This window comes from Takifugu rubripes, chromosome 8 (genome assembly GCF_901000725.2).
Source record: "Takifugu rubripes chromosome 8, fTakRub1.2, whole genome shotgun sequence".
Lineage (NCBI taxonomy): Eukaryota > Metazoa > Chordata > Actinopteri > Tetraodontiformes > Tetraodontidae > Takifugu > Takifugu rubripes.
Window position 1 is genome coordinate 141,069 of NC_042292.1, and position 26,861 is coordinate 167,929.

General features: G+C 40.4%; 1 protein-coding gene across 1 annotated transcript; it reads left to right on the forward strand.

The window, feature by feature from the left end:
• The first annotated feature begins 458 nt into the window (after positions 1-458).
• On the forward strand, positions 459-26,538 carry abcc1 (ATP binding cassette subfamily C member 1 (ABCC1 blood group)). The gene is made up of 31 exons (XM_011616931.2): positions 459-757; positions 2,663-2,839; positions 3,412-3,540; positions 4,377-4,514; positions 5,590-5,715; positions 6,287-6,348; positions 6,713-6,844; positions 7,267-7,494; positions 7,759-7,936; positions 8,112-8,273; positions 8,456-8,548; positions 8,989-9,192; positions 9,340-9,486; positions 10,043-10,130; positions 10,239-10,308; positions 10,707-10,833; positions 18,719-18,895; positions 19,262-19,429; positions 19,554-19,719; positions 20,110-20,170; positions 20,434-20,557; positions 20,640-20,847; positions 21,002-21,312; positions 21,403-21,602; positions 21,816-21,942; positions 22,077-22,178; positions 23,322-23,468; positions 23,555-23,713; positions 24,202-24,368; positions 24,576-24,770; positions 25,727-26,538. The coding sequence occupies exons 1-31, from the start codon at positions 710-712 to the stop codon at positions 25,833-25,835; spliced, it is 4,530 nt and encodes a 1,509-aa protein (XP_011615233.2). The 5' UTR covers positions 459-709; the 3' UTR covers positions 25,836-26,538.
• The last annotated feature ends 323 nt before the right edge of the window (positions 26,539-26,861 follow it).

Below are 26,861 nucleotides of genomic sequence, written 5' to 3' on the forward strand. Positions count from 1 at the left end.
ACATAAAAACTAAAAATAAAACTGCTCAAAAGAGAGCTCCGCATTTCCAATGTCTGCGCCCCACTGGGGTTGGCAGCTCAATAAGGTCCGAGCTGTGAAAATGTCGGCTATGAGCCATAATTTCTGTAATTCTATTTTTGGCAAAGGTTTAGAAACTGAGAATAGAAATCCATGTCGCAGATGCTGTACATTCTGGCACACAACGGTGGCGGCTGGAAGTGCTGTCCTGTTTTTGAAAACACACTTTGTTCGTTTGGAAACACACACTTTGTTTGTTTACAGTTCATCCTGAAATGTAATAGATATATATTGTAAATACGACAGATTAAACAAATGCCACAATCAACAAAAGAAATATCTTCGAAAGCTGTTTGAGTGACTTCTGCTACTGTTTTGTTATTATCCTATCGTCGTATTATCCTATGGGTGGCCGGATGTTACCAACCATCCTGAGCTTTCACCGGAACTGCATCACAGTCTCTCGGGCATTTGCCCATAGATCCATACAACTGAGCAACTTTCATTAAAATAACTGAATGCTCCGCTCCAACATCGCGGTTCTCTTGATAAGTATAAGATAACGACAGGGAAAGAAATGTTGCAAAAACAGCCGCGCACGCGCACTAGTTAGCGCACGCGCAGATGGGATCTGGAACAGAGAAACACAAATCTGCCGACTTCTTAGAACAGCGTTACATACATTGGGCGGATGGGGTTTTCCCAGTTCTGCACATTAAACGATTCCGATCCATTTTGGGTGAGTGGTCTTTTTAATTATTTCCTTGTAGGATCGACTGAACTGACACATTTTGAAACGTGAACGTAGGCTTGCTCTATATTAACCCACGTGACCGGTTCACAGGTCATATCTAACATCTTGGCTTTGCCATAGATCTTTATTCCGTCGTGGAAACGTCATGAAGAAATCATCAGTGTAACGTATTGTCGCTTGTGGAATTAAGATTACGTATTTTTTGGCCGAACGAATCGTTCCTACGTTTAACAATCGCAAATTAACTATCATTAACCGGTGACTCAAAGCAGGTGCCTTGTATTGTTAAAACTCCTTGTTACACAAGAAAAATCAGCATTTCCAAGTGAATAAGATTTGCGCTTTCCTGACTGAAAAGTCATCCTAGAGTAGATAACACAGCACTGCTTCTGTCACAAATGAGAGAAAAGGCATTAAGTGTCCTTCATCGGGATGAGCCAAGTTAAAACTACCATGAGAGAATCGTACAGGAGGGCTATCGTTAAAATTCCAGCCAGTCCTTGCTGCAACATAGTTAAGGTCTTAAGTTACAAGTGGGACCCTCCTGCTGATGGCCGGCTGGGTAGAGAGGGAGGAGAAGGGGGAGGATAGGTAGAGGAGAGAATAGGCTTTAAGGCAGAGATCATAGAGATACATTAACAGTACAAGCTGCTGGTATAAGAGTAGAGTGGGTCAGCAAGGTCGGAGGTCGGCAGGTCAGCATACAGCTATAAAGGCGGCTTGACCTGTTGATGGATACAGAGAGAGGAGAGGAGGGAGAAGCAGAGAAACTATATAAGAAATAACATCATCACAGATCTACTTGGAGAGGAGAGGAGATTAGTGATGATGTTATTTCTTGTATAGTTTCTCTGCTTCTCCCTCCTCTCTCTGTATCCATCAACAGGTCTAGCTGTATGCTGACCTGCCGACCTTCGACCTTGCTGACCCACTCTACTCTTATACCAGCAGCTTGTACTGTTAATGTATCTCTATGATCTCTGCCTATTCTCTCCTCTACCTGTCCTCCGCTTCTCCTCCCTCTCTACCCAGCCGGCCATCAGCAGGAGGGTCCCACTTGTAACTTAAGACCTTAACTATGTTGCAGCAAGCACTGGCTGGAATTTAAACGATAGCCCTCCTGTACGATTCTCTCATGGTAGTTTTAACTTGGCTTATCCAGATGAAGGACACTTAATGCCTTTTCTCTCATTTGAGACAGAGGCAGTGCTGTGTTATCTAGTCTAGGATGACTTTTTAGTCAGGAAAGGGCAAATCTTATTCACTTGGAAATGCTGATTTTTCTTGTGTAACTAGTTTTAACAACACAAGGCACCTGCTTTGAGTCACCGGTTAATGATAGTTAATTTGCTCGACAGAAAAAAATGAGGCATCACTTGCTCCTCCAGGTCTCCAGCTGTCACCACACTGGTAGAGAGCTGATGTTTTAGGTTTTTGCCAAATACATCATCTTCTCTCATGGCCAAATGTAATTTTTTTTGTCTCTTCAAAGTAAAGAACCTGATTCCAACTGACCTTGGATTCTCCCACATATGTTTCGGTGAATTCCAGATGAGATCTTAGGACCTCTATCACTCTCCTATACAACTTTGGGTGGTGAACAACCTGAGCAGTTGTTGTGTACACGGTGCTGAGGGTTTTGACTCCATCAGAATGATATAGGCATTTCTGTGGCCTCCTTCTCTTGTCTGGTTGCTCAGTTCGTGAGGACAGTCAGTTCTAGCCATATTTAAATGTGAAAAACTTTAAAAAGTGCTGTACTCTGCCCATTCCTTAATAATGGCCTTAACTGTATTTTTTTAAATTGTCAGCCTCTTACCAACCTTGTTTGTAAATCACATTGTAGTTTGAGGGTTGATCCTTTTTGAAAAAGAAAATTCTCTTTTTCAGGATTGGAACACAACGTGGTACACTGGCAACCCAGATTTTACCCAGTGCTTCCAAAACACAGTCCTGGTGTGGATACCATGCTTTTATCTGTGGCTATGTGCCCCCGTCTACTTCATTTATCTCCACAGTCATAATCATGGGTACATATGTATGAATCACCTCAACAAAGCAAAAACTGTAAGTCATTTTTCCATTCCAGTAATTTATTCAAGTTTATTTTGTTGCTTATATTACTAACAGAGTTGTTTAACTTTAAGCCCAAGGATGCTGGGGTACAGAAACATGACCACTGACACTTTTCTCTAACAAGTTTGTGCATGGTTATTTACCTCACCTCAGCTCACCTCATTTTGTAGGTTGATGTTCCTCCCTTCTTTCTGTCCCATCTTCTGCCTTGTTTCCCCTTCACCTCCTCATTTACCCAGCTGATCATCAGCAGGAGGGCCTCCAGATATGAGCCTGGACATGCTCAAGGTTTCTTGCTGTTAACAGGGAGTTTTCAGGACACTGTTTCTTGTATCAGGTTTAGAGTGTTGATTTCTGTAAAGCACCCAGAGACGATTATTATTAATATAATAACTACCGAATAAAGTGAGTTAATCTGTCTGTAAGAGCGTTTCTGATATTGAAAATGCTTCACTGTAATTTATGATCATTAGAATGAAGTTAGAATTAAGTCATTTGAGTGAGGCTTTAAGGACTTACATAGATTCTCCACCACTCAACTCTTTTTTTTTTTCTTCTTGCAGGCTGTTTACCTTCTGCTGTGGGTTCTCTGCTGGTCAGATGTCTTTTATACTTTCTGGGAAAGAAGTCAAGGAACCAATGTTCCTGCACTTGTCTACCTAGTCAGTCCAACTTTAATTGGACTCACCATGGTAAAGTTTCTTTTTCTTTTTTTGAAAGGAACATGTTTCACTTCCAGCCTGCGATTACCTGGCGACTCATTTAAAGCTGTACTCTGCTTGTGCCCATATTCAGCTGAGATAGACGCTACTGTATCCCTTAAAGGGATATAGTGGTCAAGAAAAAATATTCACCTAAATGTAGATTGATCTTTTTTACCTGGTTATTTTAAAAGTAGCTCACAAGCCAAGAGTGTGTTGTCGTCATGCATTTGCAGAACTACCAGTCCAGTTTGCGGAGTAAAGTGGTGCTTTCGTTGCAAATGTGTTAGAACTTCATTCATTCAAGAGATTCATTTTCATTTGAACTTTAAAGTGGTCTTCTTTTCTCAATACATCTCAAATAAGTATCAAATATATATTCCAAGAGGCTCAGATACCTTGCAACTTTAGTTAATGTCATTAAGAATGAAAGAGTGAAGAAAGAATTGGATACCTGTTTTATTTATTTTTTTAGATAATATCCATTTAAATTTGTTAATATGATGTGTGTCATTGTGTGGATGTGTGTAGTTGGCTTGTTGTCTTTAATGTGCAACAGTCAAAAGAACTATTGGGAAATTTTTGAAGTGCCTAGAAAATACATTTTTTTAACCCAATGGTATGTTGCATAATTGTCTGTTAATTTGCATGCTGAAGACTGAAGTACAGAAAAGACTTTGTTAGCAAAGTCAGATTTTTGTGGAGGACAACTTCAAAAGGCTGGTTAAGTTATTTACTTGCGATTGTTAGAATTAAGGTGCTTGAAAAGTGCTTGAAAATGTATATCGTTGTATAATAAGCATACCAACTGTCTATATGTGTTGTAGTTGCTGTGTGCTGCTGTAGTACAATATGAACGACTGAAAGGGGTTCAGTCATCTGGAATCTTATTCATCTACTGGTTTCTGGCACTCCTGTGTGCCACAGTAGTTTTAAGGTCTAAGATCCTGCAGGCTCTTGACCAGGTAAATCTTAAAGAATAATCAATAATACCGTAATTTCCAGACTATAAGCCGCTACTTTTTTCCTACACTTTAAACACTGCGGCTTATTCTACGGTGCGGCTTATTTATGTTTTTTTTCGTGGCGCACTATCACAACTATTGTGAATCAGTCATTTTTACTAACCCTCATCAACATGGAAAATACTAGAAGAAAAGCATATGATGCGGCTTTTAAGTTAAAAGCGATCACTCTGGCGGTTGAAGAAGGAAATCGAGCTGGCGCACGTAATCTTGGCATACATTATGGTAATCAATGGCGAGAAGGTGGAGACGCCAGCATAAAGAACTGATCCAAAGCAAAAAGACAACAAAAGCTTTTAGACGTAAACATCGCAGGTGGCCCGAGCTTGAAAACTTTCTGGAAGACTGGGTCAACACACAGAGAGCAGGCGGCCGCGGTGTTTCCGCTGTACAAATCAGACGGAAGGCAAAAGCAATCGCCACCGCGATGAAAATAGAAGATTTTAAAGGTGGGCCATCGGGGGTTTTTAGATTGTTCATTGTTGGAGTAAAAAAGCATAAACAACGTAATTTGTGTGTAGCTGATACAAACGTATATTTCAAGGTAGCAGCATTACAGACACAGTTAGGAAAAAAAGCATTTACCAGTAGAATATATTTTTATGTTGCTAAGCGGATTAAATTAAAAGAAAAGTTACAAAATCCTGACGTGATAAAATTTGAATTTAAGGTCTCTGTATAAACATACAAGTGAAAAGAGTGGCTGTTGTTTCTTACCTGTCTGTCACTCGTCAGTAACTCGTCTCTTACGGTAATAAAAACATATACCGGTACTGAATGTTTTCGATCTAATTTTTCATATTACTACGTGGGATACCTGCGGCTTAAAATCCGGTGCGGCTTGTATAAGTACAAAATTGATTTTCTTTCTAAAATTAGATTATGCGTCTTTTTATCGGGTGCGCTCTATAGTCCAGAAATTACGGTAATTAATAAGTATAATATATAAAGTGTTATAGATTTCCATTGTCTTCAAATCAACTGTGTCTTGTTCATTGTTTAATGCAATTTCAAGCCTTTGACAGCATTTACATGGAGAAATACCACTTTCTACATCTACTATGGTCTTCTTCCTGTTGCTCTATTACTCTCTTGCCTGACTGACCAGCCACCTCTTTTCTGTGCAGCTGTTAAAACCTTGGTGAGTCTACCTAAAGTAATGATTTTTCTGTGTCTCTTGTTTGCACACATTCCAATTCTTGTCTACAGTGCAGGTACACAACTAATCTATAGAGGGAAGGAAAAATATCAGTTTTTTTAGTGTCAGTCAACAGATTCTTGACAGTTGTTCTTCAAATGACCAAGACCAATGGGGCATTGGACATAAAGCCCACAATATTGGAATCCTTGTTATTACTACTGTACTCCTGCTATCCATTGTCCTCAACCTTAACTACGAGAATAGTGCGTATCTCATTTGTGAATAAATACCCCAACAACCTTTTGGCTTCTTCTTTTTTAATGTTTTCTAACCAGTAGCCCATCTCTGATCCTGTGAATCAGACGAATGCAGGCCCACACGTGGTCCTTTGAGCATTCAGATACCTGCCCGGCAGGGAAGACAACTTAGCTCACTCCAAGCACCTTCATTTTTTTAAAATCGGAATCGTAGCCAATAGTCTACTGACTAGAACAGCAAAATTTCCACCAAGGCTTAACCTTGATCAAATATGCTTATAATTATACTCATTTTTAATTTTCCTTATCCACAGAATCCCTGTCCAGAGCCTGGAGCTTCTTTTCTTTCAAGAATAACTTTCTGGTGGATAACCAAGTATGCTGAAGATTGAATATACTGTGCATATTTACTTGTACTTGTGTATAGGCTGTACAAAATGCAGTCCATTCTCTTGCTGCGCCATTTCCCTTACAATCGGCCCATGTCTATTAGCGATATTAGCACCGTTCATGTTTTGTCACGATAGTTATAGTACTTGTATTTACAGTAAGTATAGGGTGATTCTCTCAACACTCCGAATTATTGCAAAATGTTGTGCTAAATAAAAAATTGAATCATGTCAATATCCATTTATTTGCTGAACCTTAGTTTGAAACAGTTAAAATGTTTTTCACTTGTGACCCAGTTATTTGGTAATACACGTGACTGCTTTTCTCCCTTCACTTCTTATTTGCTCTAGGATGATGGTGAAGGGTTACAAGCAACCACTGGAGGAAAAGGACCTGTGGTCTCTTAACAGAGATGACCGCTCTGAAAATGTGGTTCCTCAGCTGGTTCATCACTGGAACACTGAGTGTGAGAAAGTTAAAAGGTCAGAAGCCTGGCAGTAGCAATGTTATATATTTTCAGAACGTTTAAATTTGAATAATCGTGCACCTTCAGCATATGGACCTCATCGATCAGCCTGTAAAACCTAAAATTATTGTCTTTATTATTATTGTTTCAGTATACGTTCACAGAGCACCTGTCACTTTTTTTTTGGACTCAAAATCTTTTAGAACCACAATTAACTCAATTAAAGCTCGTATATGATTAATATTGGAATAGTTTAGGATGTTCAACAAATTTGTATGTGTCAGACATCCTTTAAGAAATCCAAATTTAACCCATTTAAACACAAGGTTACCCTCCCTAACCCTAACCCTAACCCTAACCCTAACCCTAACCCTTTTGATATCAGCTATTTTGTATAAATCATTTCAATGAAACACTCTTCCTGTTTTCTGTTGTCAGGGAGGAGAGGAAGAATATGTATTCTTCCAAAGTGGTCCTTCATCCTAAGGGTAAAGAGGATCAATCTGTGGAAGAGTCTGAAATCTTGATTGTAAAAAAAACACAGACAACAAAGGAGCCATCCCTGTTCTGGGCACTGTGTTTGACATTTGGACCCTATTTCCTGATCTCTTGCCTATATAAGTTCATTCAGGATGTTCTTATGTTTATTGGGCCTGAAATTCTACGGTGAGAAAAAAATTATATATTATAGGTTTTTTTTTTAAAAAAAAAGAGATTTTCCGCACTTGTCCAAATTAAATTATGTAATGTCCAAGTATCTGTCTGTGTAGATATTGCACTTTTTTATGTAATTATTTTTAATAACCCCTTTAAGCAAACTCCAAATTGCAGCCTAACCCACTACAAAACACAAAAATGCGATGCACGGAATAACGTAATTATGGTTAAGATTTTAAAATATTTTGTTTTATTTTTTTTACAACTGTTCAGGCTGCTGATCAACTTCGTCAACAACTCAGATGCTCCCTCCTGGCATGGCTACTTCTACACCAGTCTGCTGTTTGTGTGTACCAGTGTGCAGTCACTTGTCCTCCAGAAATACTTTCATGTCTGCTTTGTCTCAGGCATGCGCCTGCGAACTGCCATCATTGGGGCTGTCTACAGAAAGGTACAAATTTACAGCATGAAAAATTGAAAGCTTAAATCTTATGTTTTCCTCTATTCTAAGTAGACCTGATAAAGTAATTTAAAGTCGATTTAACTGTGCAGTGGCAACCATGCTTTAGTTGTCCTAAAATTTGCATGTTGAGCATTGTGGAACTGCTTTTGATGTGCTCTTTTAGGCCTTGGTTATAAGCAGCACAGCACGCCGCACCTCAACGGTGGGTGAGATTGTCAACCTCATGTCTGTGGATGCCCAACGTTTTATGGACCTCATTACATACATCAACATGATATGGTCTGCTCCACTGCAAGTGGTGCTTGCCCTGTACTTTCTCTGGCAGGTAGGATTATACAGCAGCATTGGGCTTTTAACTTTGGGGTTACAGTCATAAAGAATTATTGTCTGTCAAGCTTGTCTTGCATTATAAAAATGTTATACATTGAAATTATTAAAACAAGCATGGTATTTACAATGGCAGAGTAATATTGCACTGCTAACCCTTTGTACTTTTGTAATGTGTAGACCCTGGGACCATCTGTGTTAGCTGGAGTTGGTGTGATGGTTTTGATGGTTCCTGTTAATGCAGTAATAGCTATGAAGACTAAAACCTACCAGGTGAGTTTTTACCAGCACCCCATTTTGAAGATAAAATCATTTTATAAATGCCCCCATTTTATAAGTATACCCCCTTCACTGTTAAGAACAGCTTTCAGTATGATGTGATTTTCTTGCTAACATGAAAAGGTTCACTTTATTTGCAATACTATTAGAATAACTCCCTGAGAATAACACCCCTAATCACTGCACTGCACTGCACTAAGCACATACAACTCAATATTGTGCCCCAGTACTACCCATTCTAATTTATGGACTCTTATTTTTGTTTCTAAACATTTAAAAACTAGGAAAATTGTCAGTTTTACAGTTTAAAACCAGTGCATTGTAGTATGCTAACATGATTTGAAAGTATAATGAACTTGTCCTCCATCATCCTGGTTTAGATGCATTGGTACTAACACAAAAACATTGACCCTTTGTGTATTATCTTTGAACAGGTAGCTCAGATGAAGAGTAAGGACAGCCGCATCAAGCTAATGAATGAGATGTTAAATAGCATCAAAGTGTTGAAGCTGTATGCTTGGGAGTTGGCATTCAAAGACAAAGTATCAGAAATCCGTGAGCATGAGCTCTGTGTTCTGAAGAAGGCAGCATACCTTGGTGCAATGTCCACCTTCACTTGGGTCTGTGCACCTTTCTTGGTGAGCTAAAGAAAAGAATCTGCTTGTGCAAATAAAATGACAGGAATTGGCAAAAAAAAAGATGTATGAGTGCATTTTGAAATAATGACAACATATATTTGGGTCATTTTTTTTGTCTGGTGACTTTTTCTGATCTATTTATTTCAGGTTGCCTTATCTACATTCACTGTATATGTGCTGATTGATGAAAATAATGTGCTTGATGCCCAGAAGGCCTTTGTATCATTAGCACTCTTCAACATCCTTCGTTTTCCTCTAAACATGCTACCAATGGTAATCAGTAGCATAGTGCAGGTTAGTATGGATATTAATCTCAATTGCTTTTCATGATGCAAATTTCAAATACATTTTTAGATATTTTTAGATTATGACAGATTTTTATAATGGTGAGCTAGCCAGGTCCTGCTACAGCAAAGCATCATCTACCCATGACATTTCATCCTCCACACTTCATAATTGCGATGGGGTTCTTTTAATGGAATGCCGTTGGTTTACATCGCCTCCATTTTGGTGTCCAAATACATTTTAGACTCATCTGTCCAAACATTATTCCAGATCTTTTTCAAGGTTTCCCCTGACATAGTGTTAAATATGGGAACTTTATTTAATATATTTTAAATCTGACTGCTGGCGGTTGATTCACAAAAATGTAGGCAATTCAAATTTGAAGTCAACTTTTTTCAGATGCTTTTTCTGTATGTATTGATTTTGCCCGAAAATATTTGTTAAAAATGTTTGACAGTTATTAAAGAATGTGGGGACAGGGATAGTAAATCCTGTTTGTCAGCATTAAATCTTTCAATAAGGCTTTTTGATTTCTAGTAATTTTCTAAACATAATTTTATTTTAGGCCAGTGTCTCATTGAAGCGATTGCGAGTATTTTTGTCACATGACGAGCTTCAGAAAGACAATGTACTGCGCAAACCAGTGGTGACCTGTAAGTGGATTTCTTTTCCTCCCTCTTTCTTCTGATTTGTAATGCTTCACGTGGTTTCCTCATGTGTATTTACAGTATTTCTGTTCTGTTTTGCTTTTACCTCCTTAGCACCACACAGTATCTCCATAAATGATGGAGTTTTCAGTTGGTCCACCAAAGAATCCCTACTGCTCAAGAAGTAAGCACCTGCATTATACTTCTGGACTGACATAATATTAATAAATCATTTCCATTAGTTTAGTTATTTTGTGCTATTATCTGTTTAAAATCATATTGTATTCTTGTGCTCTAACCAGGAGATTAAAGTAATAGATTTAATAGATCAGATGTGGACCTACCGTATAAAAGAGATTTCTTAATAAGAAAAGATCACCGTGTGCGTTTCACATTTTCTGTTGCGGCTTTAAGACTTTGATCAATGCTTGAAAAGTTAGATACTGTATACACAACCTTTGGGATTGACATAGTAGATAGGCAGCGTAAATGAAATGAGGAAAATAGCTGTGCAGAACCATTTCATCAATAAATAAAGCTGACTTGTTCTTTAATTGACATGACTGTAATTTGTGTCTGCAGGCTGAATGTGTGTATCCCAGAGGGATCTCTGGTAGCTGTGGTGGGTCCTGTCGGTTCAGGAAAGTCCTCATTGCTCTCGGCTCTTCTCGGAGAGATGGACAAACTAGAAGGAACTGTTGTTGTTCAGGTAGCTGTACTCATTTCGATGAATACTAGATAAACACATAGGCAAAAGACTTTTAATGGTCTAATATAAATATTCTGGAAGGCTAAATCAGATGGAATACTGCACTTTAACCAATATGAAATGTGTTTGGTATTTGGCTGCTAAATTGTTAGGAATTTAAATTTTGACCTCAGTCATCAATTCTGAAAATGCTGATGATGACAGACAGTGGATTAGCTGCTTATATGAAAATTAGGTATTTCTCTAAAATTTAATTTACTACTAATTTATTTTAAGAAAATAGTCAAATATTTTGTTGCTGCTCACAACACCAGAAGTAGAAATTCTTTGCTTTCAATCACAATAGCCAGATTTCAACTGTGACACCTATTGGACTGAGCAGTAGGCTGTTAAGGCTCCCTAACAACGCCGTATTTGTGGCTACTTATCATGCCGAGGAAGAAATTTGCTGTATATTTTAGACCTGCTAATTAATTAATAGCATGCAAACAACCCATTAGATAACAAGGTGCAGTTACCTTTGATCACAGATGTGCCTGCTTGCATAACTGACACACAACCCCATTATTATTTTATACATGGTCCTTCTTTCGTGATTGAAATTTCTGTAGCCGTCACTTGTTGGCAAAATAGGAATGTGAGTCCCTCTGATGTAGTGGTTTGTGGAAGACATCATTTATTTCCAATCCTTTGTACCTCTCAAAGTCAAAATTCAAACCAGATCCCAATCCCAGCCACAATCCTTTCTGTGTGTGTGTGTGTGTGTGTGTGTGTGTGTGTGTGTGTGTGTGTGTGTGTGTGTGTGTGTGTGTGTGTGTGTGTGTGTGTGTGTGTGTGTGTGTGTGTGTGTGTGTGTGTGTGCGCGCGTGCGTGCGTGCGTGTTGGGGGGGTAAATAAATGTCTCCTTATTTTGTAATCTAGGATATCTTTATAGCATCAAGATTCTGCAACATCAAGATTCTGCAACCAAAATAGCATAAATATTGAGAGACAGTGAGTTATTAGTTGTTCTGGTTAAGGGTTCGTTCTTTAACAACAAATTCCAAACTGTGTTTTTATGAATATCCTACCAACCACTATAACATTAACAATTAGCACTAACAATTCTGCCAGTAAATGACAAATTTTAAACATTCCTGTAAGGAAAAAGTTTAGTCTTGAAGACAGGTCATGCTCAAAATGATGGAAATTAAAACAGCAGTCATCTTTAAAGTATTATGTAATAATTGGATCAAAACTAAATAAAACCCAAAACCATGGACAATATTGTTGTATAGTATTGCACAAAATGAAATAGAAAGTAAATAGAATTTCAGTCTGCTCACCACACATTTCAGTGCATTAGATCATTCAGATATTCAATAAAGAGTCCTGTTACTACAAGGCTTGATCAAGACTGCTCTCAACTTTAATGTACAGTGATCCCTCGCTATATCGCGTTTCATCTTTCACGGCTTCGCTGCTTCACGGATTTTTTTTGCAAGTCGTTCATTGCAGTTCTCAAATATAATCGAAGGTGGCATATCCGTTTATAAAAATCTTCTTGCTCAGAAAAAGAAAGAGCGCCAACAACTACCCATAACAATGTTCTTCTCTCGGAGAAAGACTCCTGCGCCTTCAGTAGAAACAGACGCTCCAGCGGAGCGGAGTCAGGACGAAGAGGCACAGCTGGGACTGTGAAATACGCGAGTGACAATGTTTCCAACCTTGTATTACTATATTAAAATTATTGTTTTAAACAAATTTTGGGCTTTAAAACAGGTTTTGATTTTTGGTTTCATTCTATAGTTCAGTATTGCATTGTAAAATAATAAAAAAAAAATGAAGCTGACTACTTCACGGATTTCACTTTTCGCGTGTTATTTTTGGAACGCAACTCCCGCGATAAACGAGGGATCACTGTATTTCCAATTTTAAGTAGTTGCTGGAGAGGATCTTATCAAACTTGACAAAATTCAGTGTTAGAATTGTATGTACTTGGTACCACAACAGGCCTTCAATAGCAACAGGCCTTTTGTTGAGCCCAGTTTCAGCATTAAAACAAATCAGAATTTTTTTTCAACACATATGCCTGAGGACCCAGTACAGAATCTCAGGAATCTCAGGACATTCTCAGCTTTGGTTTGGTCACCATTTTTCCCATAATGCTGGAGATGATTAAAGGTTGCCTTCTCTCACTGAGACAGCACCACCTTTGTTGTTTCAAAGAGTTCTGACAATTTTGCCCGTGACCTTCGTTGACAAAGTAGTAAGTCTTCATCCCCTTCTCAACAGTTGATCTCTCAACTGGAGGTAGACAGTTGAAAAATGATGCCGTCAAAATGACAACATCAACACTGTCAATTACATTAATGCAGGCAAAAATGAACGCCACCGATAGCCTCAATGGCATGACACCATGATCTATTGAACCCTACATCCAATTGCTCGCTCAGTTCAGAGGAGTGATCTGCTGAAGCGTCTTCTTCTTTTGTACAATTGTAAAATCGATACAGCTTTAGTTTTATTTGTTCATACAATCTACCAACAGTATCAACTAATTGAAACTTGTTTCTTTTAAAATCAAAGGTAAAATAATCAGCTTGGCATTTTGTTGACATTCCATCTGGAAAAATTACCGTAGGTCTGTTCCCATTTCCAACATCTGAGCAACAGTAGTTTTCTCCACAGCTGAATGTGCTGTTCCTGCACCATTCCTGGTCTTCACTTGCTAGGATTCATTAATTTCTTACTATTTATGTATATACTGTATATATGTCTTATTTTATTTATCTTATTCTAGTGTTGTCTTCTTTATGTTGAATGTCGCAGCGTCACACCAAGACAAATTCCTAGCTTGTGTAATACTGTGTATTACACGAACAATGGCAATAAATCTGATTAAATTCAATTCAATTCAATTCCAAAATGAAGTAAACAATTTCACTTTTCCTAAAAGTCTTTTCAGCAGCAGCATTTCTCCATCTTGACATCCCTTCACTTGTCTTTTGCAACATGCCTTGAGCATGAGACAGTACTCCTTTTGATTTCATTTTCCTTGTTCCAATTCTATCTCTTAGTCTCTGTAAAAGAGTCTTATTATCTAGGCTGCATTTATCAGCATTTGTTTGTTCACAGAATGATCGGACTGGTTCATGGTCCTCATAAGAGGAGATGTAATTGGACATTTGCTCATCCGTCATCACGCATAACACTGCCATGTCAATCTGCATATAAAATGTTAGAAGGAATATTTGAGATGTTTACTTTTAACCTGAATGGCAAACATATAGATCTAAAGCCATGACCCTCCTCTTCACAAATAGCATCACTGCAGTGTTTCAATGCTCTTTCAAGATTCAAGATTTACTTTATTCATCCCCGTAGGGAAATTGAATTGTAGTAGCAGCCTAACTGTGGATTAATATAACTGTAGTGTAGGTTTTGTATTTACAAAGTATAGAAATAGAATGACACTGTCACACTAGGTGAGGGACCAGACAAAGCGTAGCCCAGGACCCCCTAATGATGCTGAACAACTTTGGTGCCAAGTTTCCCTTGCCCGGATGCGGGTCACCGGGGCCCCCTCCTGGAGCCAGGCCTGGGGGTGGGGCACGTTGGCGAGCGCCTGGTGGCCGGACCTCTGCCCATGGAGTCCGGCCGGGCGCAGCCCGAAGAGGCAACATGGGACCCCCTTCCCGTGGGCTCACCACCTGCAGGAGGGGCCAAGGGGGTCGGGTGCATTGTGTTTTGGGTAGCAGCCGGAGGCAGGGACCTTGGCGGTCTGATTCCCGGCTGCACAAACTGGCTCTAGGGACATGGAATGTCACCTCTCTGGTGGGAAAGGAGCCTGAGTTGGTGCGCGAGGTTGAGAAGTTCCGACTAGATATAGTTGGCCTCACCTCGACGCACGGCAAGGGCTCTGGAACCAGTCTTCTTGAGAGGGGTTGGACTCTCTACCACTCTGGAGTTGCCGATGGTGAGAGGCGACGAGCAGGGGTGGCAATTCTGGTTGCTCCCCAGCTCAGTGCCTGTGTATTGGAGTTTACCCCGGTGGATGAGAGGGTAGCCTCCCTTCGCCTTCGGGTGGGGGGACGGATCCTGACTGTTGTTTGTGCCTATGGTCCAAACAGCAGTTCAGCGTATCCACCCTTTTTGGAGTCCTTAGAGGGAGTGCTGGAGAGTGCCCCTTCTGGGGGCTCCCTCATCCTCCTGGGTGACTTCAATGCTCACGTTGGCAATGACAGTGTGACCTGGAGAGGTGTGATTGGGAAGAACGGCCCCCCTGATCTGAACCCGAGTGGTGTTTTGTTATTGGACTTCTGTGCTCGTCTCAGATTGTCCATAACGAACACCTTGTTCAGACATAAAGGTGTCCACATGTGCACTTGGCACCAGGACGCCTTAGGCCGCAGATCGATGATCGACTTTGTGGTTGTGTCATCGGATTTGCGGCCGCATGTTCTGGACACTCGGGTGAAGAGAGGGGCGGAGCTGTCAACTGATCACCACCTGGTGGTGAGTTGGCTCCGATGGTGGGGAAGGATGCCGGACAGACCTGGCAGGCCCAAACGTGTTGTGAGGGTCTGCTGGGAACGCCTGGCAGAGTCCCCTGTCAGAAGGAGCTTCAACTCACGCCTCCGGGAGAGCTTTGACCATGTCCCGGGGGAGGCGGGGGACATTGAGTCCGAGTGGACTGTGTTCCGTGCCTCCATTGTTGAGGCAGCTGACCGGTGCTGTGGCCGCAAGGTGGTTGGTGCCTGTCGTGGCGGCAATGCCCGATGCCGTCAAGCTGAAGAAGGAGTCGTATCGGGCCTTACTGGCCTGTGGGACTCCTGAGGCAGCAGATGGGTACCGGCGTGCCAAGCGGAGTGCAGCTACGGCGGTTGCCGAGGCAAAGACTCGGGCATGGGAAGAGTTCGGTGAGGCCATGGAGAACGACTTTCGGACGGCCTCGAAAAGGTTCTGGACCACCATCCGGCGTCTGAGGAGGGGGAAGCAGTGCACTGTCAACGCTGTGTATAGTGGTGATGGTGTGCTGCTGACCTCAACTCGGGATGTTGTGGATCGGTGGAAGGAATACTTCGAGGACCTCCTCAATCCCACCAACACGCCTTCCAGTGAGGAAGTAGGGCCTGGGGACCTGGAGATGGGCTCTCGTATCTCCGGGGCTGAAGTTGCCGAGGTAGTTAAAAAACTCCTCGGTGGCAAGGCCCCGGGGGTGGATGAGATCTGCCCAGAGTCCCTTAAGGCTCTGGATGTTGTAGGGCTGTCGTGGTTGACTCGACTCTGCAACATCGCGTGGACATCGGGGGCAGTGCCGCTGGATTGGCAGACCGGGGTGGTAGTCCCTCTTTTTAAGAAGGGGGACCGGAGGGTGTGTTCCAACTATAGGGGGATCACACTCCTCAGCCTCCCTGGTAAGGTCTATTCAGGGGTACTGGAGAGGAGGGTCCGCCGGATAGTCGAACCTCGGATTCAGGAGGAGCAATGTGGTTTTCGTCCTGGCCGTGGAACAGTGGACCAGCTCTACACCCTCCGCAGGGTCTTCGAGGGTGCATGGGAGTTTGCCCAACCAGTCCACATGTGTTTTGTGGACTTGGAGAAGGCATTCGACCTTGTCCCTCGGGGGGTCCTGTGGGGGGTCCTCCGAGAGTATGGGGTGTCGGGCCCGCTGATACGGGCTGTCCGCTCCCTGTACGATCGGTGCCAGAGTTTGGTCCGAATTGCTGGCAGTAAGTCGAACTCGTTTCCGGTGAGGGTTGGCCTCCGCCAGGGTTGCCCTTTGTCACCGATTCTGTTCATAATTTTTATGGACAGAATTTCTAGGTGCAGTCATGGTGTTGAGGGGATCCGGTTTGGTGACCTCAGGATCGCGTCTCTGCTTTTTGCGGATGATGTGGTCCTGTTGGCTTCATCGGCCCGTGACCTCCAACTATCACTGGATCGGTTCGCCGCCGCATGTGAAGCGGCTGGGATGAGAATCAGCACCTCCAAATCCGAGGCCATGGTTCTCCACCGGAAAAAGGTGGAGTGCCTTCTCCGGGTAAAGGAGGAGATCCTGCCCCAAGTGGAGGAGTTTAAGTACCTCGGGGTCTTGTTCACGAGTGAGGGAAGAATGGAGCGGGAGATCGACAGGCGGATCGGTGCGGCGTCCACAGTAATGCGGACTCTGCACCGGTCCGTTGTGGTGAAGAGAGAGCTGAGCCGAAAGGCGAAGCTCTCGATTTACCGGTCGATCTTCGTTCCTACCCTCACCTATGGTCATGAGCTTTGGGTAATGACCGAAAGAACAAGATCACGGGTACAAGCGGCTGAAATGAGCTTCCTCCGTAGGGTGGCTGGGCTCTCCCTTAGAGATAGGGTGAGAAGCTCTGCCATCCGGGAGGAGCTCAGAGTAGAGTCGCTGCTCCTCCGCGTTGAGAGGAGCCAGATGGGGTGGCTTGGGCATCTAGTCAGGATGCCCCCTGGACGCCTCCCTGGTGAGGTGTTCAGGGCATGTCCCTCCGGTAGGAGACCCCCGGGGAGACCCAGGACACGTTGGAGAGACTATGTCTCTCGGCTGGCCTGGGAACGCCTGGGGATCCCTCCGGATGAGCTGGAGGAGGTAGCTGGGGAGAGGGAAGTCTGGGCTTCTCTCCTTAGGCTGCTGCCCCCGCGACCCGACCCGGATAAGCGGTAGAGAATGGAATAGAAATAGAATACTTTGTAAATACAAACTTTGACTTATCTGGTGTTACAGTATCAACAGAGACAGAATTAGCTGGCAAACTTCACAGACTGCATCGATTTTAAAAAGAAAGCTGGGTTTCCGTTGAAGCGGATGCAGATTTATGATAATACTTAATTCGTCTTAATACTTAATTCGAAAGGTTTGTCTTTTATTTCTGCATAGAAAGGTTTTGTGAGATGTCACAAAAGGTTTTTTTTTAACCTTTATTTTCCCTCCTGTGTCCCGTAATGGGCTCCATTAAAAACATTGTTTTGTAGCGCTTGTAATTTGTATGGAAGCTTCACAGTCAATCCTGAAAACCATGCAGTACAAGCAAAAAATGAACCTTTGTTTTGTGATATAAAAACTTTAATTTACAGGCTCATTTGGCTAATACATTGGCTGCAGTGAATTCACCCTAAAGACATTAATCCAGTTTTAAACCCAAATTTTAGACACAATTTCATACCCATCACACATGGCCTTTAAAGTAACTGATACTCACATTCAATTTTATTCTTCCTTTCCTTTCTTTCCTAATTCTTGCTAACTTTGCTACATGTTCTCTGATTCCTCCTCACCCCTACATGTGCTGGTACCAACATAAATCTAACCTGACTTCCTCTATTCACTATTCTGGTAACATGACTGAAGAACCTCATATAATATGTCATGAGAGCTATTCAGAAAACATGCTTATTGCACAAGTCACACTCTTTGTCACCCTTTTGAAGATTTGGAAATTAATTGAAGCCTAATTTGAGGTATTTAACTGTATTTTAACAAATATCATCAGTCAGTGTAGTATAGATGACCCAGAATGTGTCTCCTTGGGATTGTATATTGCTTTTTAGTTGAATTGTCTTGTGCATTGTATCATTAACTATCACCCATTTAGCAATCTGCTCTGCAGTGTTATCAAGATGTAGTGTTTCAGATGAGATCCCAGCCTCTTTTCTGCTGTAGCAGTGTATTAGGTCATCAGCTGATTAGCAGTGTCACTGTATGAGGGAGTGTGCTTAACACATCAGTATTAGAATAATATATATTAGAAACGGTTTTTTTTCCAGCACAACGTACAGTGTATTGACTTGTGTTTGTGTTAAGTCCTTATTAGTTGACATAGTTGAGCTGACATTTGCAGCTCTTAATTCATGTAATTGTGTGTCTATTAATCTATTAATCATTGTGCAGGGTTTGGTGGCTTTTGTTCCCCAGCAAGCCTGGATCCAGAATTCCACATTTAAAGAAAACATTGTATTTGGCCAAGAATTGAGAGAAACCTGGTATCACAGTGTGGTGGAGGCATGTGCCCTTAAACCTGATTTAGAGATCCTACCTGCCGGAGACCAGACTGAGATTGGAGAGAAGGTATTAACTTTAGGACCAACATCCTTACAACAATTAATATTCTTAATGTTGAAAGTACTGCAAATCATAAAATTTGACTCAATGTACTACGATATGGTTCAAATTGCAATATTGCATCATGACATGGTATGGATATCGGACACATTTTTTCTCTTAGCTCTTTGACAGACGTTACTATGGGAAACTGATTTGAGTTTTTGGCAAAATGACATAAAAGAACTGATGGTGGTTTTTAAGGTAGTACTGTAATTCACAGTCTCAGACTACTGCCTTAAAACCACAATCAGTTTTCAGCGATACTACTACAGCGATAGATTTGTATTTTGTTTATTTATGCTTTAGGTTTGTCGTCTGTATCCCTTATAGGGTGTAAATCTGTCAGGAGGTCAGAAGCAACGGGTGAGCCTGGCCAGGGCCATCTACTGTGATCGTGCAGTGTATCTGCTTGATGACCCGCTGTCAGCTGTAGATGCTCATGTTGGAAAGCAAATTTTTGATCAAGTCATTGGCCCACAGGGACTCCTAAAGGGCAAGGTATTTGTGAAGTTAAAATACTTTCTTAAGTTAAAATCTTTTTGCAGATGTGCCAACCAGAATAAGTCATTTTAATGTATCATTTTCACAACCTAATAATATGATTTGGTGTGGATGTGTACAGACTCGTCTTCTGGTGACTCATGGGTTGAGTTACTTGTCTCAAACTGACCTGATCCTGGTTATGTCGGAGGGAGAAATAATAGAGATGGGCACCTATCAGTGGCTCAAGGAGAAAGAGGGAGCATTTGCCGGGCTTCTGCAGACATTTAATGCTGCTGACCACACTGGTAAAAGACAACGGAGAGGCCTTAATTATTTTTTTTAGAACATTCACAGGGCCTTAAAAACTCTCTATACTTTTGACAAATTTAGATAAATAGTTGTCTGTCTTGGGTTGATAAGATCATTTGTGATGCTTTTGATTTTATTTTTAAATATACATTTATTAATTCACTTTCTTTAGAAATTATTATTAATATACATTTTAACTTTAATTTTGGACTTTTGCATTTTTGGCCTGAATAGTTCCGTTAATTACCTACCAAACCATTAATTATGAGCTTGTCAAAAGTTAATAAAATCCACTATTAATATTTTATGTTTTTAGTGTCACTTACTTTGAGAATCAGGTGTATTTTTTCCTTGTTTTGAGAACTTAATTTATATTCTACTTTCAGAACACATGGATGGAGACACAGATAAATGTGTAGAGAGCCCCAATGTAGCTGTTAATTATAGGTGAGTCTCACTGTGCAACATCAGGAAGTAATTTAGGAAACTTTCACTCTTACTACAATTTCATTTGGAAACTGACAAACTCTCTGAAACAGATAAAGATGTATCTGTATGTAGACCAAATAAATCACCTTATTTATAAAAAAGTTAAAGAAGATCTGTGAGATTGTGAGAAAAGAATGTATGACTGATATGGTCAACAACCACAAACACCATGCTAAAGTATACATATTTTATTTTGTCATCTCCCATGTCTTTCATTGTAGTCCAGCTATGGGCAGTTCATCCATAATTCCCCAGCCAGGTCAGGCAACCAAGCAGCTAAGCAAAATGGCAAACAATTTTAACGTGGGGAAACTGACACAAGCTGACAAGGCTAGCACTGGACGGGTATGAAAAGGTTTGACTAAGGGATTGTCATTATCTGTGTGCACAGTATGTGATCATCTAACCAAAAGCTCTTCCTAACCAGGTCAGACTCTCTGTGTTCTGGGCCTATCTGAAGGCCATTGGAGTCCTTCTGTCCTCCACAAGTCTACTTTTTTTCTTCATCCATCATGGAGTTTCGCTGTTCTCCAACTACTGGTTAAGCTTGTGGACTGATGATCCTGTGGTCAATGGTACTCAGCCTTATAGGATAATGAGGCTGGGAATATATGGTTCCCTTGGTCTAACTCAGGGTGAGAATGGTTGTTAAGATGTTATTAAATAATGGTAGTAGACTTAAAGAAGTTAAATCGATGAAAAAGGGGTTTTAGAGAATAACACGCATTTCTTTATTGTGGGTTAAACCATACAGCTTGACAAAACAATTTGTTTTATGTTGTCTTACAGGAATGGCAGTCTTTGTGTACTCACTTTCCATCTCAATTGGGGGCATCATGGCATCTCGCTATCTTCATCAATCTATGCTGTATGATGTCTTGCGCTCACCAATGTCTTTCTTTGAGAAAACCCCCAGTGGAAACCTAGTGAACCGCTTTGCCAAGGAGATGGACACTATTGATTCCATGATTCCCAGCATCATCAAAATGTTCATGGGATCTATGTTTACTGTAGTGGGTGCTTGTGTTATTATTTTGATCTCCACACCATTGGTAGCTGCCATCATTCCTTTCCTTGGCCTGCTCTACTTTTTCGTACAGGTTAATTAAAATTATTTGTCTAAATAGGCTACACTTAATATAGTTCTTTGAAGTGCCTTAAAGTCACGTTTCTCTACTGTTCCTGTCCAGAGATTTTATGTTGCATCATCTCGTCAGCTAAAGCGCCTGGAGTCAGTCAGCCGCTCCCCCATCTACACCCACTTTAATGAAACATTATTGGGCACATCAGTCATTCGAGCTTTTGGTGAACAAGATCGTTTCATCCAAGAGAGTGACCAGCGGGTGGACCACAATCAGAAGGCTTACTATCCCAGCATCGTTGCAAACAGGTTTGGTGCAATCTCAGTTTCCTCAAAAATGTATACTTGATGATATGGTGTAATGCTGTTTTTTGCCCTCACTGAACACAATCACATCAAAAAATCAAATCAAAAAGCTTTTTTAGAAGTTTAAGAACCTATTGAACATTCAAATTTCTTCATTTTTTGTGATTTAACTGCAAGTCTCCACATTTTGTCTTGTTTTACTCATTTTTAATGAAGGTGGCTTGCAGTACGCCTGGAGTTTGTCGGGAACCTCATTGTGTCATTTGCAGCTTTGTGTGCTGTCATAGCAAGACAGAATCTCAGTCCAGGCATTATGGGACTTTCTATTTCCTATGCCCTACAGGTAAAATAAAAATCACAGGGGTTTTTCCTATTTGGTGTTGCTAAGCTTGCATATGATTTCTCTCTTTAAGAATGTATCAGTGAGAAAACAAAGTTTTATTTAAACCTTTTGACTTTGCTCTGTTCAATGTAAAGCTGACAGCCTCTCTGACCTGGCTTGTGAGGATGTCCTCTGATCTAGAGACCAACATAGTGGCTGTGGAAAGAGTAAAGGAGTACAGTGAGACACCAAAAGAGGTAAAAAGAACTTTACCATGTTTTAAATTTAAATATCAGATTTCACTATTCATTTTTCTTTTTGGTATTTTTTTTGTTACAAATAGATTAACAAGATTACTCTGGCTTTTCACATTAACCAGGATAATCCTTAAGAATTAATTCATTTGTCATTTTGTGGCAATGTAACATTTTGTATATTACACACAGCAGCATGATAACATTTTCAATTCCGTTTAAATTTACATGGTTTTTGTTAAACCCTTTTGCAGTTGTGTTAATGGCTTTGTGAAACAAATCATGATGGACTGTATTGTGACATTTCTGTATCAGAAGTAATATGTTGCAATTTAATCTGTTACACTGGGCCATACATTGCTCCCCCATGTACAGTATCAGTTTGTTTTAGACACTCACGCTGCTGTTACCCGTTTCACTCCTTGGACAGCTTTGACAGACACTGACCACTACAGATCAGGACTGCCAAATTGTGATGGCTAAAAGAAAAAAATGTTATTCACTTCAGTTAGCGTTGTATGTCAGTTTGAAATATACAGGGCAGGTGTTATAGATACAAGGAAGCTTTAGTCCTGATTATAGCCTCTACTACCTTCTCATCCTCATTCAAAATTTTTAGTTTGTTTAATTCTCTGCTCACAGTCGTGTAAATATATAAAGTATTTGTCATAAGAGGATGACAAAAATGGAGAAACACAGCATGCTTTATATACAAACATATATAATAAATATAAGATAATAAATAAGATAATAAACATATCTTAATAAAGAGGTGTCTCTGCTGCTAAAAATCTTGGTTAAAGAGTGTGCGGTATCTACCCGATATGCAAATTTTTCCCTCCTGCAAAATAATGTCAGCTGTCACCTCAGGAGAGAAAACCCAGCATGTCATTAATTAACTCAACAACCACATTATGGCACATCCTTCTGTCAGCACCGGCAGACAGGTCTGTCACATGTTCAACTGGAGTCTGTGTAATGGCATTTTACATGAAAATATATAATAATGGTCTTTAAAATCCTCATCAACCACCACTCAAAAAAAGAATAAGAGCTGTTGTGCAACAGGTTGTTGCTATGTCAGACTGATTTGGGTTGTGGAGGATAGTCCTATCTATATTTTAATGTGTTTTCTCACTATCATAGGCAGAATGGAACCACAAGCCTTCATACCTACCTCCCGGCTGGCCAAATAAAGGTTGCATAGACATTCGAGGCTTCAGCCTGCGTTATCGTGATGATCTTGAACTTGCCATTCGCAATATTACCATTAGTGTTAACGGAGGAGAAAAGGTCTGCATTACATCATTTCATCCTAAACATGTCGCAATGTCTCTAAACCCATTATGGTGCATCCTATAACTGCATTTTATCTATAGGTAGGAATTGTGGGGCGCACTGGTGCAGGAAAGTCATCTCTCACTCTGGGATTGTTTCGGATCATTGAGGCAGCAGAGGGCCACATCTTCATTGATGGGGTGGATATTGGGCAACTGGGCCTCCATGACCTCCGCTCCAGAATCACTATAATACCACAGGTCAGTATAGACAAGACACTAATGGACATGGATTTAATGGTTTGCTTCACCATCCAGTAGAGTTCTCTCCAAATTACAGTAAATAGAAAATCGGCAAATTTAATATTATTTCAGTCACACTGTTGAAATATATGGGGCTGTTAAATATTCATTCATTTGTTGGATATTATTCAATTTCTTGGGGTGATTTAAAAGGATGATGATAGCTTTGCACACAGGCTTAATCCGTATTAGATATATGGATCTGTATTGTAATTAAAGATTATGCACTAGTGAAGTACACCCCCGTAAAATAAGTTTCAAAGCAGAGGTGGAAAATGGAAAATCCACTGATAGAAATGTAAATAACAATATCCATTAGTCATTTATGATAGTTAGAATAGAGTCAATTGTTCTCTTTTTTTCTTTAAAATATCCAGATTTGAAATGTAATTGGTCAAATAATTACATTTATGCAGTTATTCTAACTGACTGATTTCCCTCTCTAGGACCCAGTGCTCTTTTCAGGATCTTTGAGGATGAACCTTGATCCTTTTGACATGTATTCAGATGAGGAAATATGGACGTCTCTGGAGTATTCCCATCTGAAAACCTTTGTCTCTGGTCTTCCAAACCAACTTAACCATGAATGTAGTGAAGGAGGAGAGAATCTCAGGTACAACTTCTTTTAAGAAACCATGCAGCTACAAAAACTTTGACAGCAAAAGCAGACTTTGAAATAGGCTTTAGTAAAGTGCATCCAATCAAAATAACTCCAAAAGCTGCCAATATTACTTTTTGTAATGTGTATGTGTTTTTGTTTATTACTGTAGTTATCATACAGTCAATTAAAATCTGAACATGCTTTTTTATTCGTTTATAGTGTGGGTCAGCGTCAGCTCTTGTGTCTGGCCAGAGCTCTGCTAAGGAAAACCAAAGTTCTAGTTCTGGATGAGGCCACAGCAGCTGTGGATATGGAGACCGATAACCTGATTCAGACTACTATCCGTTCTCAGTTTGAGGACTGCACTGTCCTGACAATTGCGCATCGTCTAAACACCATCATGGACTACAGCAGGTACTACACAGAGAATCCTACAATAATGCATGTTGTTACTGGTATAATCAAATTGTAAACTCAACTTGTTTGCACGCTACATAGTGAAGACAAGAATATTTATTTTATTACCAAAGTGGAGGTATTTTTGGAAGTGAGAACATTTTGGCTTGTCCTGACAACTTCAGGTTAAAGGGTTAAGACCTAGTTAGAATTATGTTTAGGATAAGGTAAAGATTAGGCATTTAGTTGTCTGGGTTAGGCTAAGGAGTTGGAAAAAGGATTATCTTGATTATAGGGATTTTATACAAGTTAAAAATAGCAAGTATCAGGTTATTTGCAAAAAATATAAAAAAGACTGCTCTTCCAGTCTTACACAAAATACACATCCACTCCTGCCCCACAGACACCTTCCCCAGGAGAAAAATTTAAATGGATTTAAATATTCTGTTTCATGGCTAGGAAAAGATGACCTACCCCATCCAGTTCGGGGAGAAAACTATTGCCTGCGGAGCAGTTTACGTCTTGGGGTTCATGAGTGAGGGAATCATGGAGCATAAGATTGACAGGTGGATTGGTGTAGCAGCCCCGGTCTTTGTATCAGTCTGTCATGGTAAAGGAGCTGAGCTGAAAAACAAAACTTTGGATTTACCAGTCAGTCGACATTTCTGCCATCACCCAGGATCATGAACTCTTGTTCATGACCGAAAGAACAGGATCCTGTATAGAACAGCTAAAATTAGTTTCCTCCACAGGGTGGCAGTGCACTCCCTTAGAGCTAAGGTGAGGAGCCATGTCACCCATGAGGAGTTCGGAGTAGCCACTGCTCCTCCACATCGAGGAGAAACAGCAGAGGTGGGTGTGGCATCTGCATTGGATGCCCCATTGATGCCTCCCTCGGGTGTTTTTTAACTAAAGCTAAAACTACATCTGCTGCAATATACCACCTGAGATAACCTTTGTCCTACTTTCCCTAGGGTCCTGGTGCTGGACAAGGGAGAGTTGATAGAGTTTGCATCCCCCTCAAATCTTATTGCTGAAAGAGGAGCCTTTTACCAGATGGCCAAGGATGCTGGATTGGTCTGAATTTACTTTTCTTTCCCTTCCCTCATATATTATTGTATATTAAAAGGTGTTGTTACAATGTTTGTTATTCTAAGAAAAGAAATATCAAAAGATCAAATTGCATAGCTCATGTTGTGTCCTTCATTAAATAAAGGGCATTTGTTACCAGTTTGTTTAACTGACCATAAAGTCTTTAGGAGTGATCCTTCACTGATTCTTTATACCGGTATTTCTTACTTTTGCCTTGTTCTCTCAGACCAGGGGACCTAAATGTTAAGATGGTATCAGCAGATGCAGATGTGCCACTTGTTTGTTCAGAAAACATGATGTACAGTTGCTGGCAGTACCAAGTGTAGAAAAATATTATTTTTGTGTAATTCAATTCAGATCAAAGTTCCAAAACCAAAATTTGTTTAACATGTCGTTCCATAATGTATATATGTGCAATAGACGTGTACACAGAAATAATCAAAATTCTATTTACAACATTACAAATTCTCAGGAATCACTATGGTAGAGTTTAATTGCTTACCTTCTGTGATTTAACGTCCATTAATGTTTATTTATGTAGTTTTCTTCTTTTTGAAAACAGTTGGATTTGGATATTTTTTTTAATTTTATTTAAATTAAGTTAAATTTTATCCTAAACATCCAGGATTGACAGAAATGTGTTCTTGACATTCTGTTCTTTTGTGAAAAAAAATAAATAAACATGGGTACTTGATACTGAATAAAAGCATTCTTTTTTTATGATTCTGGGTTAAATTCATTAAATATATTTGCTCGACACAGAGCATTTCATAATGTGTGTTTGAAAATTGGAAATATCATCGGACATGGCCAGATGTCTCACCCATTCGCACCAGTCAGCACATGACCCACGTGACTTGCATGACAAGGACAGCAGCCTAACCACTTAGACTTAATATCTGTAGGAAAAGGAAGGCATAAACCTGCTCCAAACTGGTATTAAAAATAGGTTGTCATGTAAATGAAGGAGGGAGAAGGAATACACAAGAAGACAGAGCTATAAAGATATCTTCAAAT